At 48.1% G+C, this 17,500-nt stretch overlaps 1 protein-coding gene across 1 annotated transcript in view; it reads left to right on the forward strand.

The window, feature by feature from the left end:
• Positions 1-17,500, forward strand: part of atp1a2a (ATPase Na+/K+ transporting subunit alpha 2a) — a 61,744-nt gene that overhangs the window by 12,826 nt on the left and 31,418 nt on the right. Inside the window, exon 9 of the mRNA XM_056410484.1 lies at positions 15,511-15,709. Within this exon, the coding sequence (XP_056266459.1) occupies positions 15,511-15,709 (199 nt within the window). The remainder of the gene's footprint in view (positions 1-15,510; positions 15,710-17,500) is intronic.

A 17,500-nucleotide genomic window follows, 5' to 3' on the forward strand; every position in this document is an offset into this window, starting at 1 on the left:
CAGCCGGGACAAACAACCGATTCTCAGGGCACCCCCTAGGTGGCGGACTCTCCCCATTTGCCTGCTTGACCTGCTTCTCTATTTTCCAAGTCACCGCTCCAACCACACAGGTTTGTGGAAGGATTGGCTCTGGTTCCTTGGCAACAGGCTCGGGGTCGTAGAGACGTGACAAGGCATCGGGCTTGACGTTCTGGGACCCCGGCCTGTACGAGAGGGCGAAAGAGAAGCGGTTAAAAAAGAGCCCCCACCTTGCCTGGCGAGAATTCAGTCTCTTGGCTTTACGTATATATTCCAGGTTCCTATGGTCGGTCCAGACGATAAACGGGTGTTCAGCTCCCTCAAGCCAGTGCCTCCATTCTTCCAAGGCCAGCTTGACCGCCAACAGCTCCCGGTTGCCGACATCATAGTTCCGCTCCGCCCGCGACAGACACTGCGACAAGAAGGCGCAGGGATGCATCTTACCGTCCTGTTCAGACCGCTGGGACAGGACCGCTCCAATCCCCTCATTGGAGGCGTCCACCTCGACCACAAACTGCCGCTGGGGATCAGGCATCGTGAGGATGGGAGCCGTGGTGAAGCGGGTCTTGAGGTGCTGAAAGGCTGCCTCCGCCTCCGGGACCAGAGGAAGCGCACCTCCGTGGAGGTGAGTGCATGGAGCGGAGCTGCTATTGCGCTGAAGCCTCTGATAAACCGCCTATAAAAGTTCGCAAAACCGAGGAACTGCTGGACCTTTTTGCGGCTATCAGGTGTGGGCCATTCGGCCACAGCGCACTTTAGCCGGATCCATCTGCACCCTTCCAGGAGCTACAATGAAGCCCAGGAAGGAGATGGTGTCGGCATGAAACTCACTCTTTTCTGCCTTCACATAGAGTCTGTTTTCTAACAATCGTTGGAGAACCTGGGACACATGCTTTCTGTGAGTATCTAGATCTGGTGAGTAAATGAGAATGTCATCCAGGTAAACGTACACAAACAGGTCTAAGAAATCACGGAGTACGTCATTGATCATAGCCTGGAATACAGCTGGGGCATTGGTGAGTCCGAAAGGCATCACTAAGTACTCGTAGTGGCCGCTAGGAGTATTACATCCTGTCTTCCATTCATCTACTTCTCTGATCCTGACTAAATGATAAGCGTTGCGTAAATCTAACTTGGTAAATACCTTAGCCTGTTGCAGTTGGTCAAAAACTGATGTCATGAGAGGTAGGGGGTAACGATTCTTAATGGTGATGGCATTGAGGGGGCTGTAATCGATGCAGGGTCTAAGGGAGCCGTCCTTCTGACAGAGATATTAATGTGTGTTATGTTTATTGCTTACCGTATCTTAAACTAAACAATCAGAGGAGCTTTCCGAACTCCGTGTTCCCACCCGAAGATTGTATTATGTGTTTTGGGAGTCGGATAAGGAAGTGTCTGGGACCAGACGGAAGGAATATGTCAACTTGTCCTCAGTTCCGCTTATCCTTTGTTGTGGTTTGTGTGTGTGATAAGCTTTCAATAAAAGGCTTGACCAAGGGGATGCTCATGAATGTCTTGGAGGTCGTGGTGTTCAGAGCACGTGCGACTAAAAGCTTCCCCTTTGGTCCAAAGCTTTGACCAAAGATACTACGTTGTCTGTGATTCATTTCTCACCTCCTTAACGTAAATACTTTAAATGATATAGAGAGGAAAAAAACCTATCATAATTGGTGCCGTGACCCGGATCCCAACATACCCATCGGCTGGATTTTTCTTTTTCCTGCGGAGCCACTGACACCTGTGCAGGCCCCGACTGATCATCGGATTAAGAGACCGCTCAGCAGTGGATAATAATTTCTGCGGAGAGGAGATCCAGTCGTGGATTGACGGGATCCGGCGGATCGGAAGACCGAGGGAGACTGACCCAGACAAAGTACGTATGGTTTTGCCCTTTTTGCGAGAAAGAAAGGTTGACTACGGGTCGGTAAAATAAAGAGTGCCCTTTTATGAGGAAGAAAGGAGGAGTACGCGCTGTAAAAAAGGGTTTGCCCTTTTTGCGAAGAAAGAAAGGTTGACTAAGCGTCGTAAAAAATAAGTGTTACGAACTAATACGTATAAAGTGGGAGTTTATATGTGTTTGTTTGTGAAATGCATGCTGTGGCTCTAGTGAATCAGTGTCGGCCGAAACCTTACCGGTCAACATAAACCGACGGCCTGTTCACGTGGACAACCACAGATTGGCAGTTTCTGAGTTCCCCTTGTCTAGATTAAGGTAGTAAAGGTTGATTTGATCCCTTTTCTGCCTGAGTTGGGATAGTGGGGAAAAAGGAATGCGTATTTGTCCCTTTGTCTGATTTGAGGTAGTAAAGGTTGATTTGATCCCTTTATGCCTGAATTGAGATAGTGGGGGTTTATGTTTGTTGGTTCATATTTGTTTGTTTATATTTGTTTGTGGATAAATGCTGTGGCTCTATTGAATCAGCGTCGGCCGAACCCTTCCAGGCCAACATAAACCGACGGCCTGTTCAATTAGACAACCACAGATCTAATACTATACGATCACACCATTAAACAATGGACAATTCTCACGGAAAGCCTGAAGGCGAATTTTCAGGCGACACATTGTTTATGTTCAAACAGGACTCAGATAGTGTGCAATATCTGAAAAAATGGAAAACAAAATACGGCTTTTCCGGCGAACTAAACGTTTTTGAGATAGAAACAATCTGTAAAAATCTAAAAACCATCGCCATAGAAAACAAAAACCCCAGACTCAGCGAATCAAAACACCACGAACTAGAACAAGCAGAACAGTGGTTCCGAGCAGCAAAAGAGAGGGCACAAGCCCAAGTAAAAGACAAATTAAGGGCCGTAGAAAGCACGCGCGGGAAAAATAGTTCACAGGCCCGGTACACAAAAACCGATTTTGGACTGACTGCATACCAGGGGAGGGAAACCACAAGGGGAGGGTACCGGAGAGGCCGAGGAAGAGGCCGGGGACAGACTGAAGGGAGGAGTAGAGGACGAAATGACGAATGTTGGACCTGCGGAGAGGTTGGACATTGGTCACATGACTGCCCCAACCCTAAGTGGGGGCGGAAACCTCGTAGAGAACGAGACTGACTACGAGGAGACTAACAAACAGAAAGATGAAATAACACCACCATATGTTAAAGCTGTGAAAATGTGTGTTTTTCTTTAAATCCCAGCTGTGCTTGATGAACTGTGTGCTTGTTGAAATGAAGTTGTCGTGAGTTATGGCCATTAACTCACGTTCGCCCTGACTTGGATATGTTGCTTTCACGTGTTATAGCTTGATAGATAAATAACTAAATATATGACTTTATGGGACCCCGAACTTAGAGTAGTGACCTGGTTTAAGATAAAGACTAAAGACGTTTCACAGACCCCTGCCGAGGGTCTGCGGCGGTTTATGTTGACAACAAGAGGATCCTCATAAACAACAGGTGTGCAGACGACCTTTTGTCTTAAGACTGTCTGTGATTGGAAAAACTAAATGTTGTTGTCAACAGTCAAATAAGCCTCTACCCATAGTTTAGAAACAGCTTATAAAATAAACGGGGACCGATTGATTAGAAGTGTATCAAATAAAAAACAGAACTGTGTCACAACCTTGGGGAAGCCAAGAGAGTGTGAGTGTTTGTGGAGTGTGTGTGTGCGCGCGCTCTTGGAGCGTGTGTCATTTGTTATGAACTTGGATGTGTTTCTTTAACTTTTTCAAGAAAAAGGGAAAGCGTGGATTAATAGGGGGGAGATTGATAAACCTGGGAACGCTACCTATATTATTACTATTATTATAACCTTAAAACAATGTGATTCTGAAGCTGGGTAGATGGAATTTAAAAGGAATAAAAGTTCCGCTGGGGAACAATTAAATATCATTATATATAAACCAAAGGTTCTTTACTAATTAGGCCGCCTTATTATGACATTCCTTACCCAAGCACAATGATGACGCTGTGAGTTCAGACAAGACATGGTGGCCCTCCTGCATTTGTTTTGACAGAACACAATCATTTGTTTATTTTTTATTTCTCTCCTTTCTTCTAAAAATTGACTGTTTTGATTGAATTGTCAGTGTTGAAGATATAGTTTTGGGTTTACTATTGATTTCTGATAAACAATAGTTGTTATTTTTACAGTAAGGCCGTACGGCTTTAGTAATTGATTTCTCAAAACACCGTTTCAAAACTGAGTTTTTACGTTTTATTTTAGTCGGTTTCAAAGGATAGTTTTGGGTTTACTGTTTTTTGGAAAAAATAGTGGTTATTATTACAGTCGTCCGTTGGATGTACGCGTAATCGATTTCTCATAAACTGTTGCGAAACTGACACCTATTTGTGCGATGTGCTAAATGGGCAATTTTGTTTAAAGTAACGAAGTTCCTTCTCTTCTAGAGGTTGACTGGTTATTAAGATTATTATTAGTGAAAAGGACGGATTTGGGAATTCCATCCTATTTCAAAGGGGGAAGGGAGCGACTTAACATGTGTATTAGACAGTGAGAGAGAGAGAGGAAGATAAAAGGACAGAAAGAAAAGGTTGTTTTGACCTAGAAGCTGGCTCAACAATCTATGTTGACGCCAGAGTGCGCAGAGGAGGGCCAGACGAGTACAGACCAATAGACCAGAGAGCAGTAGGTGTAGAATCAGAATGTGGACTGTCTCAACTGCATTTCAACAGTTCATATAGTATAAAAACAATAGTATAAATACATATACACATATATATATATAGCTCTTCCTTAAACAGAAAAATAGCAATTAAATCAATATATTCTCATAGAATGACAACAACTGCTATCAAAAAGACAAACAAATGAACAATGTAACTTCTTAAAATGCAAATAAATCATATAGCTCTTCCTTAAACAGAAAAATAGCAATTAAATCAATATATTCTCATAGAATGACAACAACTGCTATCAAAAAGACAAACAAATGAACAATGTAACTTCTTAAAATGCAAATAAATCATTAAATTTTTATGTTTGAAAGATAAACAACGTGTAATTCACTCTTGGTCCGGCGGCAGCTCGTCTGACTGGATCACATTCTCGACTGGAGACAAGGCCAGATTTTCTCTTGCCAATTGTTCTTCCAGCTTGCTGTCCTCCATAGCCGGACATGACCGACAGGAATGCAAGGACAGCTAATGACTTATTAGAGCTTTTGCACTCCATGATGTTGTTAAATGTGCCGCTCACGGTACTTCTTTTGATTCGGTATTGTATTGTATTGTGATGTATCAGGCAGGAGATGTTCATGAACACTCCGTGAAGGGAGTGAGGACATTGATCCTGCAGCCTCCATGAGGGCTCTCGTGGAGGTTGAGTGGACTGCCTCTTAAGAGGAGCAGTTAAGGTTAACAGGGGGGTCCGGTCCCATGCGGGTTGGTGGTAGCATCTGTTTCACTCCTTCCTCAGTTGGTTTGGTGGCTCATGGTGATTTCCATGGAGCCAGGGGGGGGGTGGTGAAGGCTTTGCAGGCTACCTGGTGGTCGCCATGTGACTTACCCACAGTCAACAATCCTGTGCGAACAGGCGTAAGTCGCACATCGCTCCGATAGGCCATATTCCAGCTCCATGACAGCCAGAGTGTTATGAGATTTCATTCCACCATATTGATGGTTACTCATGCATTGAGTGCCTTATTGCTACAAGCAAAACTAACATTTCTGTCACCAGCGAGACAATTGCAGTAAACAGCTGTGTTACTAGGCCAAGGTCACATAACCATCCAAAGATGTATCACCATTAATCCAGCATCGTGTGTTCCCACAACAACAGATGGTGCATGACTGTGTAAAGATTGCTGATACTATCACTTGGCCGAGAGTTGACCTGAAAGATATCACACTACCCGAAGGGGAGGTGTGGTATGTTGGTGGGTCAGCCCAGAAGGCTGCATGTGAAAAGAAAGAAAAAACCAAGAACTCTATTCAAGGCCGTTGCGATTTTGAGTCATGGGCAATGCCATGTCTCAACAGGAGGGATGGTATCATAGGTATCTATGATAGAACAAAACTACTTTAAAAAAAATATTTTTTGCATCAAGCACAACCCTAAAGGAAACCTAATCATTCATAGACGACCCTACCGCCTACCACTACGCCTACCACTAACTCACCCAGACTTAGAGCAAGTGGGTGAGAAAGAAACAATAGTGGAGTACATGAACAAGACCATGATGGGGAGAGGAGTCAGGGAAGCAAATGTCTTGCCAGATTCACCTGTCTCGCCCATTATGTCTGTACAGGTCGGTGACGGGTCTTCACCCGTCATCAAGAAAAGACGCGAGCAACGCCGCTGGGAGGGACCATACCAAGTCCTTCTTCCGACTGCAACCGCTGTAAAGAAAGCCGAGAGGACCACTTGGATACATCTTTCCCATTGCAAACTGTTCCTAGAAATCCCGGACCAGTGCCCTGATCCGAGACGACCACGAGCAGAGGGGAAGACTGACTTCAAAGGGGGCTGTCCGCTTAAAAGACAGCCATCTCAACGTCAGTGAAGAAACCAACGATCCCTGCTTTTAGGTGTCGGCTCGGGTGATGAAGCGAGAGGTCCCGAGGAACTCAAACGAGAGGAGCAAGGGAGATCAATGCTCCCGTTTAAGAAAATATAACGTAAACTTTTGATTTAATCTTGTATGCCATAATTGTGTAAACTCCTCACAAGGAACGGACAATTATTGATGTGAAACTGCTGACTAAAAAGTTTTAATTCCCAAAGTCATTTGAGTGGTGTTAATAACAAATTATGTGTAATGATCATGATTCTGCTTGGACTGCTTAACCCAAATACGTAAATCACATGCTGCATAGAAATTAGACAAATAAAATGAGGGCCACCATGCCCATGTTTAAATAATAATGCCCATGTTTAGATAATAAGCAATTAGCATAAACAGGAGGGAACTGACAGAGATATTAATGTGTGTTATGTTTATTGCTTACCGTATCTTAAACTAAACAATCAGAGGAGCTTTCCGAACTCCGTGTTCCCACCCGAAGATTGTATTATGTGTTTTGGGAGTCGGATAAGGAAGTGTCTGGGACCAGACGGAAGGAATATGTCAACTTGTCCTCAGTTCCGCTTATCCTTTGTTGTGGTTTGTGTGTGTGATAAGCTTTCAATAAAAGGCTTGACCAAGGGGATGCTCGGCGGAATGTCTTGGAGGTCGTGGTGTTCAGAGCACGTGCGACTAAAAGCTTCCCCTTTGGTCCAAAGCTTCGACCAAAGATACTACTTTGTCTGTGATTCATTTCTCACCTCCTTAACGTAAATACTTTAAATGATATAGAGAGGAAAAAACCTATCACCTTCTTCCCTACAAAAAAAAATCCGGCCCCTGCTGCTGATGACGAAGGACGAATAAGCCCCGTCCTCAGCGATGACTCTATGTACTCTTTCATGGCTGCCTTCTCCGGCCCGGAGATGGAGTACAACCGGCCCTTGGGAATGGGGGAGCCCGAAACCAGGTATATGGCGCAATCATAAGGCCGGTGTGGGGGAAGTGACATGGCCTTGGTTTTGTTAAAAACCTCTCGGAGGTGGTGGTAGCAGGGAGGTACGGCGCTTAGGTCGGACATCTCAGAGTCTGTGGTAGAGGTGATGGAAAGGTGATTAATGGAAGGCATGTTAATCCCCTGGATAGAAACAGGTTTGCAGTGGTCCGCACAATCCTGCCCCCACCCCATGATTGTCCCCGTCTTCCAGTTTACGTGGGGGTTGTGCTGACATAACCAAGGATTCCCCAGGACTAGAGTCTGCGAGGGCGATTCAAATAAATATAGGTTCAGGAGTTCCCTATGCTCCTGGATCTGCAGTTCCAGTAGTTCTGTAGTGTGCGTGATCCTGAATAGTTCTTTGCCGTTGAGGGTCCTGACCTTGATGGGGCTGACCAGGGGTTCCGATTTTAACCCCAAAGTCTCCGCCAAACCCTAGTCAATTAGGTTCACATCGGCCCCGGAGTCTATGAGTGCCTTAAAGTCAATAGTGGTGGCATGGTGCGTTACCTTAACTGGCGTCAGGCTGCGCCGAGCGAGGTCTGTGGCTTGGCTCACCTCCTGGGGTCTTTTGGCCGGACAGGCGGTGACGAGGTGGTTAGTCTTGCCGCAGTAAAAGCAGCTGCCCTCCTGCTGGCGCCGTCGTCGCTCCTCCGGTGTCAGCCGCATCCTGCCAATCTGCATGGGCTCCTCTTCTCCAGCGATGGAGGAGGGAAGGCAGTGCTCAGGCGGCGAATAACGGGGAACCTGCCCGCCCAGGGCAGGGGAACGTAGATACCTCTCCGTCGTCAACCCGCTGCTCTGTGGTTGCCGGAGCTCACGAACCCGGTTGTCTGTCCGGATGGCAAGCGAGATGAGTGAATCCAGGTCTGCAGGCAGATCCACTGGCAGCAGCAGCTCCTGGATGCGAGTCGCCAGCCCCTTCAGGAATATGTCGTACAGGGCTGTGTTGTCCCACCCACTCTCCACCGCCAGGGTGCGAAAGCGGATGGCGTAGTCGCACACCGAGTCCCTGCCCTGTGTCAGCCTGCTCAGCTCCTGGCCTTTCCCTGTCTGAAGACACTGGGTCAAAAATCCGCATGAGGGCAGTTCTAAAGTCTGTGAAAGAAAAGCAAAGCGGAGAACCACGCGCCCACTCAGCGGTGGCCCAAGCTCTGGCTCTCCCTGCCAGGTGGGAAATCATGAAGGCTATTTTCGACCTATCTGTGGTGAAGGCCTGCGGCAGCTGTTCAAAATGTATCGAGCAGTCAACAAGAAAAGCCCTGCATTGTCCTGGTTCCCCAGAGAAACGCTCCGGGGAGGCCAACTTGATTCCCACCCCGGTCATGGGAGTGCCCTGGGTCGGAGCCACGGCAGCTGCTGGAGCCTCCTGCGCCGCGGGTGGCTGGGTTGGCTGCTGCAGGCGGTCCCCCAGCTCCCTCACCTGGGACACGAGCTGACCCAGCTGAGCCGCCATCGCCGCCTGAAACTCCTCCTGACGGGAGACGCGGGCTTCCTGAGCGTGTAGCATGGCCGCCCACTGGCCAGCCTCTGCTGAGTCCATACTGGCCAAAGTGTACTGTCAGGCCGAGATTCCGATCAGGACTCAAATGCTGAGGCGTCAGTGAGCAGTTTACTAATCAAAACAAAAACTCTCCTAAGAGGTGGGTAATAAGTTTCCAAAAAGGCTCGGTGGCTATGAATGTGGCCTTGGTGAACGACCATGAGACGAAACACTTTGGCACAGGACAGAGGGAAGACGCAGACTATAAGCACATGAGGGTAATGGGGAACAAGTGGAAACAATCAGGGATCAGGGGAGACAATCAGACCGGTGACACATGAGGAACGGCAAGTGACCTGAAACGAGAGGAGAGTTAGCCTTCAAAATAAAACAGGAAGTTACGAGACAAAACCCCAAGACAAGACAAGCTTCACCACGGTGTGACAGATACTCCACGATACATCACGATACTCCACGATGCGTCACGATACTCCACGATACGTGACGATACTCCAAGATACGTCACGATGCGTCACGGTACATCACGATACATCACAATGCTCCACGATACGTCACGATACGTCACGATACATCACAGTGCTCCACGATACGTCACGATACTCCACGATACTCCACGATACATCACGATACTCCACGATGCGTCACGATACTCCACGATACGTCACGATGCGTCATGAAACGGCACGGTACATCACGATACATCACGATACGTCAAGATACATCACAATACGTCACGATACATCACGATGCGTCACGATACGTCACGATACTCCACAATACGTCACGATACTCCACAATACGTCACGATACTCCACAATACGTCACGATATGTCACGATACTCCACGATACATCATAATACTCCACGATGCGTCACAATGCGTCACGATACGTTGCGATACTCCACGATACATCACAATACGTCACGATAGATCACGATACGTTACGATAGATCACGATACGTCACGATACTCCACGATACATCACGATACGTCACGATAATCCACGATACATCACGATCAGTGTTGGGCAAGTTACTGAAAATTAGTAATTAGTTACAGTTACTAGTTATTTCTTTTAAAAGTAATTTAATTACTTTACTAGTTACTATATATCAAAAGTAATTAGTTACTAGGGAAAGTAACTTTTAAGTTACTTTTATGTCTGCTTTTTTAATGTCATGAACAGTACTGAACAGTCAAACACAATAAACATATTTTGTAGACCTATTTATTGCAATCAACAGGGCAACAGGCCTTCAAATCAAGCAGCAGTACAAAAGTCCCTTTTAATACTTAACTTAATACAAAATAACTGTCTCAGTCATTTAACAGTGTTTTTTTTAACCACATTAGGCCCAATGAAATGAAAGTGATTGGCCTACAATATTAACACTAATTAAAAGAGAAAACAAAGGTGCCTTGAGGTGCTGCATATAATTGAGGGGGTGCTAGTGAGAGTGTGCTCACCTGTGTGCGCGGATGTGTCAGCGTGTACGTGCTGATCTGGAGTCAGTTTGGTAGGATTTGGGTATAAATAAATTATTTAATTTAAAATATGGATTTTTATTTAAAGATATTCATGTAATTTGCATGCAAAATAGGTCTACCCGGACCAGCGGACACAAAATTCAACCAGCGGCAACACTTCAAAAGTAGCCCAATTCCGGAAAACCGCGGACCTGGCAACACTGGAAGTGGCTGTCAATCACAGTGTGGCACCGTGATGCTGGTCGAGGGGGCGTGCCTGTGATTGGCGGAGTAGAGGGGAGGCGTGCCTGTGATTGGCGGAGTAGAGGGGAGGCGGGGTTAACCTGTCGGAAAACGGGAGTTAAGGTTGGTTGACGGGTACCGTTGTTGTTGACGTCCGAGCTGCTGAGCCGAGAGGAGCACGCTGTCTGTGTTGGTGGATGCCCAATAAAGGAGGAGTAACGTCGTCCCGTCTCCGTGTCATCAGTCCATAACGTCCGAGACGTTCCATCATTGCTCCACCAAGGTCCTGCGATGTCAGATCAGAAGCAGCTAAAGTAGCCTAGCTTGTCTTCTTGTCTGCAAGTGTTCATTTTTCACAAAAGAGAGTAACGCGAGTAACGAACTCATTTACATTTCAGTAATTGTAACTGCGTTAGTTGATTAAAAAAAATACTTCGTTACATGCTCGTTACCGCTAAAAGTAGTGGAATTACAGTAACGCGTTACCCAACACTGATCACGATAGATCACGATACATCACGATACATCACGATACGTCACGATAGATCACGATAGATCACGATACATCACGATACGTCATGATAGATCACGATACACCACGATAGATCACGATACATCACGATACTCCACGATACATCACGATACATCACGATACGTCACGATACTACGTCACTGTGTGTGTTGGTGGTTAGATAGATAGATAGATAGATAGATAGATATATACTTTATTAATCCCCAAGGGGAAATTTGTCGAGCCAGTAGCAGCAACACACAAGAATAAAAATAAAAATAAAAAACACAAATATAAGAAGGGTTAGGGTGATCTGGCAAGAGGTGAACTGTTGTAGAGCCTCATAGCCGTCGGCAGGAATGTTCTCCTGTATCTGTCCTTGTGGCAGCGGAGCGTGAGGAGACGTTTGGAGAAAGTACTCCTCTGTCCCTGTAGGAGGTGGTGGAGAGGGTGGTCCGGGTTGTCCAATATGGACACCAGTTTCTTCAATGTCCTCCTCTCCACCACCTGTTCCAGGTGCTCCAGCTGGCAGCCGATGATGGAGCCAGCCTTCCTAACCAGTTTGTTAAGACGGCTGGTGTCACCGGCTCGATGCTGCCCCCAGCAGACAATGGCAAAGTGCAGTACACTGGCGACAACCGACTGGTAGAATAACTCCAGCATCTTGCTGCACACGTTGAAGGATCAAGCTTTCTCAGGAAAAGAGTCGACTCATCCCCTTCTTGTACACAGCGTTGATGTTGGCCTTCCAGTTCAGTCGGCTGTCGATGGAGACGCCCAGGTACTTGTACTCCTCCACCATGTCCACGTCCACTCCCAGGACACTCAGAGGTGTAGGAGCTGTCGCCTTCCTCCTGAAGTCCACCACCATCTCTCTGGTCTTGGCCACGTTCAGCCGCAGGTGGTTCTCATCGCCCACTTTACAAAGTCACTCACCACTGCCCTGTACTCCTCCTCCCGTCCATCCCTAATACACCCGACCACTGCAGAATCATCAGAGTACTTCTGCAGATGGCATGACTCCGTGTTGTACTGGAAGTCACTGGTGTACAGGGTGAAGAGGAAGGAGACAGAACAGTTCCCTGTGGGGCTCCAACATCACTGACCACCGTTCCAGACAGCACACGCCTCATTCTGACAAACTGTGGTCTGCCTGTGAGGTAGTCAGTGATCCAGGAGATGGTGGACGCGTCCACACCGGCCACCGCAGCTTCTCACTCAGCAGCAGTGGCTGGATGGTGTTAAATGCACTGGAGAAGTCAGAAAGTGACTCTCACAGAGACACCGGTTCCATCCAGGTGCGACTGAGCTCGTTGCAGCAGGTAGATGATGGCGTCGTCCACTCCCACATGAGGCTGGTAAGCAAATTGCAGAGGGTCCAGCGACGATTTCACCTGCGGCCGGAGGTGGGCCAAGACCAGCCTCTCCAGCACCTTCATCACATGGGAGGTGAGGGCGACGGTCGGTAGTCGTTGAGGCCAGATGGTGTTGACTTCTTTGGGACAGGGACCAGGCACGACGTCTTCCACAGCACCGGGACTTCCCCCAGCCTCAGGCTGAGGTTGAAGAGGCGCTGCAGGACACCAGACAGCTGGGTGGCGCGGGTCTTTAGGACCCTGGGGCTGATGCCATCAGGACCTTCAGCTCTGCGCTGGTGTAGTTTCTCCAGCTGTCTTCTCACCTGGTCAGTCGTCACAGAGAGCGGGGGGAGGGTGGATGAGCCCATTGTTATGGTGGGCTCGGTGGATGTGCAGCTCAGCAGGGGGACAGAGGGGAGGAGGTGTTTGGGAGGTGTGATGTGGAGGAGACAGGAGGGCTGTGAACTGAACCTATTGAAGAAACAGTTCAGCTCGTTGGCCCTCTCCAGGAGCCCCCTGGCTGTCTCCCTCCCACCTTGAAGCCAGTTATCTGCTTCATGCCAGACCACACCTCCCTTGTGTTGTTCAGCTGGAGTTTGGCCTCCAGCTTCCTCCTGTAGGAGTCCTTGCCTCTCTGAGCTTCACCTTTAGGTTGCGCTGGGCTTTCCTCAGCTCATCCCTGTCTCCAGACCTGAAAGCAGCTTTCTTCATGTTAAGAAGCGCCTTCAGGTCCCTGGTGATCCAGGGCTTGTTGTTGGGGAAGCAGCGCACAGTCCGTGATGGGATGGTGGTGTGTTCACAGAACTTGATGTATTCCGTGATGCAGTCGGTCATACTGTTGATGTCCTCCCCGTGCGGTCCACACAACACATCCCAGTCCGTTGACTCGAAGCAGTCCTGTAGAGCGTCGTTAGCCTCCAGAGACCACCTCCTCACAGTCCTGGTGGTCACCGGCAGCCTCTTCACCAGAGGAACATACCTGGGTGTCAGCCGGACCAGGTCATGATCAGACCTGCCGAGGGGGGGAAGGGCAGTGGCGCTGTATGCGTCCTTAGTATTAGCATACAGCAAGTCCAGAGTTTTATTGTTCCTTGTTGGGCAGTCTATGTATTGATGGAAGGTTGGCAGAGCTTTATCCAGTGTGGTGTGGTTAAAGTCACCAGTGATAGCCATGAATGCTCCAGGCTGATGATTCAGCAGAGCAGACACAGTGGAGTGGATGGTGTCCACAGCTTCCTCAGCGTCAGCTGATGGCGGCACGTACACGACAACCACAATGGCGGACGTGAACTCTCTCGCAAATAGTACGGGCGCATCCCCACGGCCAACAGTTCAATGTTCGGGCTACAGAAGCGCTCCTTCACGCACACATGGTCCGGGTGGCACCACCGTTCATTCACATAAACAGCGATCCCGCCCCCCCTCATCTTACCGCTCTGTGTAGCGTCTCTGTCAGCCCGAACAGTCCTGAAGCCGGGCAAAGACGCTGTGATCCGGATAGTCCGCGTGTAGCCACGTCTCAGTGAAACACAAGAGACTGCTCTCACGGAAGATCTTCTCAGACATTACCAGCGCGCCGAGCTCATCCGTCTTATTCGCCAAAGACCTCACGTTCCCCGTTATGATCGACGGTACCGAGGGTTTGTATCTCCTCGTTTTAGCCTTCCGCTTGACACCCGATCTGCAACCGCGAGCCCTTCTCCGTAGCTCCAGCGGGATCACAGGTCTTTCTCCAGGCAGAAGCTTCGGCCTGCACAGCGCGATCAGCTGAGCACGCGAGTAGACGACGGTCCCCGTCATTGTTTTGCTGTGGCTCACCGATACTCACGACAAAGTGAACAAAAGCCACAGTAGAATAATCGAAAAAAGTAGTTATGGTCCAGTGTCCGACCGTAACTAAGACAAACGTGAAAGAAAAGAAAAAGAAAAAGAGAGGAAAAGTGCAAAAAAAGACAATAAAATAAAAGCAAAACGCCACTACTGAAACAAGCAGCCGTTGGCACAGCGCCATTTTTTAGCAGGTCCGTCTTTCAATCAGGGGGTTGGTGGTTCAATCCCCGCCCTAGTCAATGTGTCTTTGAGCGAAACACTTAACTCTGTAGCTGTTTCTACGGTGTATGAATGTAACATGATTTTAAATCAGTTAAATGACATTTAATGTAATCATAAGATCAGATGTAACAATACGTCACGAAATGAAACAATACCGTACACTAAAATAAGAGACAATACAATACAAAATATATGATCCTCATCACAGTAATTATCACTATTGTTAACATCACAATATTGACGATTGCAGCAGCAGCCAGTGTCAGCGCCCCGCAGCCAGCTGCCGGCTCCCTGCGGCGCTTTACTGGCACAACCTCAATGGGACGGAGCCATCGTCAACGTTATTAGTCACGCCGCCGCCCCAACACTAATGTGAGCCGCAGTCGCCCTAATGACACTCGAGCGAAGCAGCTGATTTATCGCCGAGCGCCGGAGCCGCTCAAATGTTCAAAACCTTTTTTTCTGCAACAATAAACAAAGTTGCCGCCGAGGTGGATGCCAGATGGCATTTGAAATGTCATCAGTCGACATTTCACCGGTCGCGGTAAATAAATGAACTTCCAGTTGCTGGTTTGTGTTGGTCGTGTTGCTCTGTGGGCAACGCGCTCCCTCACCACATGTGGAATGTGTCTACTCGGCCTATTTTTATGTCCCTGTGCACCTGCTGTTAACCAGCCAACCAAGTACACACACACACACATACACACACACACCAACACACACATATGCTGTAAGGCACCTGGGTCACGCATGGTTTCACATGCACAAACACTTGAACGCACACCCGGTGCGCACACATGCTCTCTTCCCTGGGCGACTCACACTCATCGCCTCCTATCTTCATCCTCCCTCCCTCCCTCCCTCCCTCACTCCCTCCCTCCCTCCCAGGTGTGTCTGACTCTCACCGCCAAGCGCATGGCCAAGAAGAACTGCCTGGTGAAGAACCTGGAGGCCGTGGAGACGCTGGGCTCCACCTCCACCATCTGCTCCGACAAGACGGGCACGCTGACCCAGAACCGCATGACCGTGGCCCACATGTGGTTCGACAACCAGATCCACGAGGCGGACACCACCGAGGACCAGACGGGTGAGGGGCCGAGTGGGGCGGGCATGAAAAGAGAAAAGGGGGGAAGAGAGAGAGAAGAGAGTGGAAGGAGAGAAAGAGCAAAAGAGCTTCAGGGGGAAAGATGGGGAGACTAAATACAGAAATAAAGGGGGGAGAGAGAGAGAGAGAGAGAGAGAGAGACTGTGTGGGAGTGAGACCACCTGCTGAAATGCATCTGTGCCATGTTCACGACCTCCTGGATTCATCGAGCGGCGGTGTGGGTGGCGCCACTGGCGACCAACCGCCAGCTCGAATTCCTTAGCGACACTTCTGCCGCAGAACCAATCGGATCTCCCACGTCTCCAACGTTTCCAACGTCTCCCACCAAAACCGCCACTAAACCGAATTTCTAAGAAGCAATTAAGGTTTTGGAAATAAGTGAAAAGCAGGAGAAACGAGCAGGTGTTGTGTGCGTTCTGATGAGTGTCGAGTTCACACAATGAACAGCTGACGAATCAGAAACATGGCGTATTCATTTTACAGTTCAGACTCTTGTTATTGTGCAACCACTCCAGCGGCGCTGTGCTACTGCGTGTTGCATGATGCCATTGTGTTCTCCTTGTGACACAAAGGAACATGAGTTACGTGAGAACGTCAGGAAACAGTTTCACACCGTTTATAAACATCCAGCACGCACAGAGCGACATTATCGTTCACTTAAAATTAGGGCTGGGCACGTTAACGCGTTAATCGTGCGTTAACGCAGCACTTAATTAACGCCGACAATTATTTTATCGCGCATTAACGCATGTTTTTTTAATTTTTTTGTAACATTTTTTTTTTTTTCAATAATAATTTTTTTAGACAAAAGACAATACATAGACATAACACCTAGAGGACTATAAACAATGCAGACGACAAAACAATGGACATAACATCATAAAGTCAGAGTATTTGTGGGGGAAAAAGTATCTCAACAAATGACGGCAGGTATGAGACGCCCTCAAGACACACATCACACGGAGAATACACGAGCTGGATGAAAAGGAGAGGACTGCAAAGCGACAGCTTCACAACGTGCTGTTGCTCTCTGGGGACGACTGGACATCGGGGGACCAGACGTCCTCTTTCCCCGGACATGTCCTGCTTCTGAGCCCTAAAGAATGCGTCCGGCAGGGATTCCAAAAACGTCGGGATTTTGCTTCGTCGGATATTTGTTTTTCTCTGGGTTTCATAAACTCGTATTTACCCTGACAAGTTTTGAAATGATATCTCGCTTCTTACGTGAGCTCTGACGGTTTAGAGGACAGTCATTGGTCGACCGATCTCAGGGTTGCCAGATACACGATAATTATCCTCCAAATACAACCATTTTGAGCCTTTGGTACGATACTTCACCATCTCCAACCTGGCAACACGGAGCACCTCGCCGCCTCCACTAGTTCATTGTTGTTTGTGCGGCATAACTCCTCAACCAGCGCCGCCGCCTCCCATAGCGCACTACGCTGTGCGAGGGCACAAAGTCCTGAGGGGGCTCCACAAAATAGGCAACTAAAAATCCTCATAGTTATAATAATTATAATGCCGATATTATTTCAGTCTAGAAATATTAGGCACCTTTTAGGCATGTATATCACAAAACAGGCAGAACAAGAGAGATGTTTAATCTCAGCCCCAGACGAAGTGTCCTCTTTTCACAAACTCAAATCTGGTCACCCTACTGGACATCACTCTGTAACCACAATGACCTCGGAGTGACTGTGCATTATATTGATGAGAAGTGGGCGCTGCATTCACACGCCCTGACTGATGAACACAGAGGAGACACATGAT

Source organism: Pseudoliparis swirei, unplaced genomic scaffold, assembly GCF_029220125.1.
Source record: "Pseudoliparis swirei isolate HS2019 ecotype Mariana Trench unplaced genomic scaffold, NWPU_hadal_v1 hadal_25, whole genome shotgun sequence".
Taxonomy (NCBI): Eukaryota; Metazoa; Chordata; class Actinopteri; order Perciformes; family Liparidae; genus Pseudoliparis; species Pseudoliparis swirei.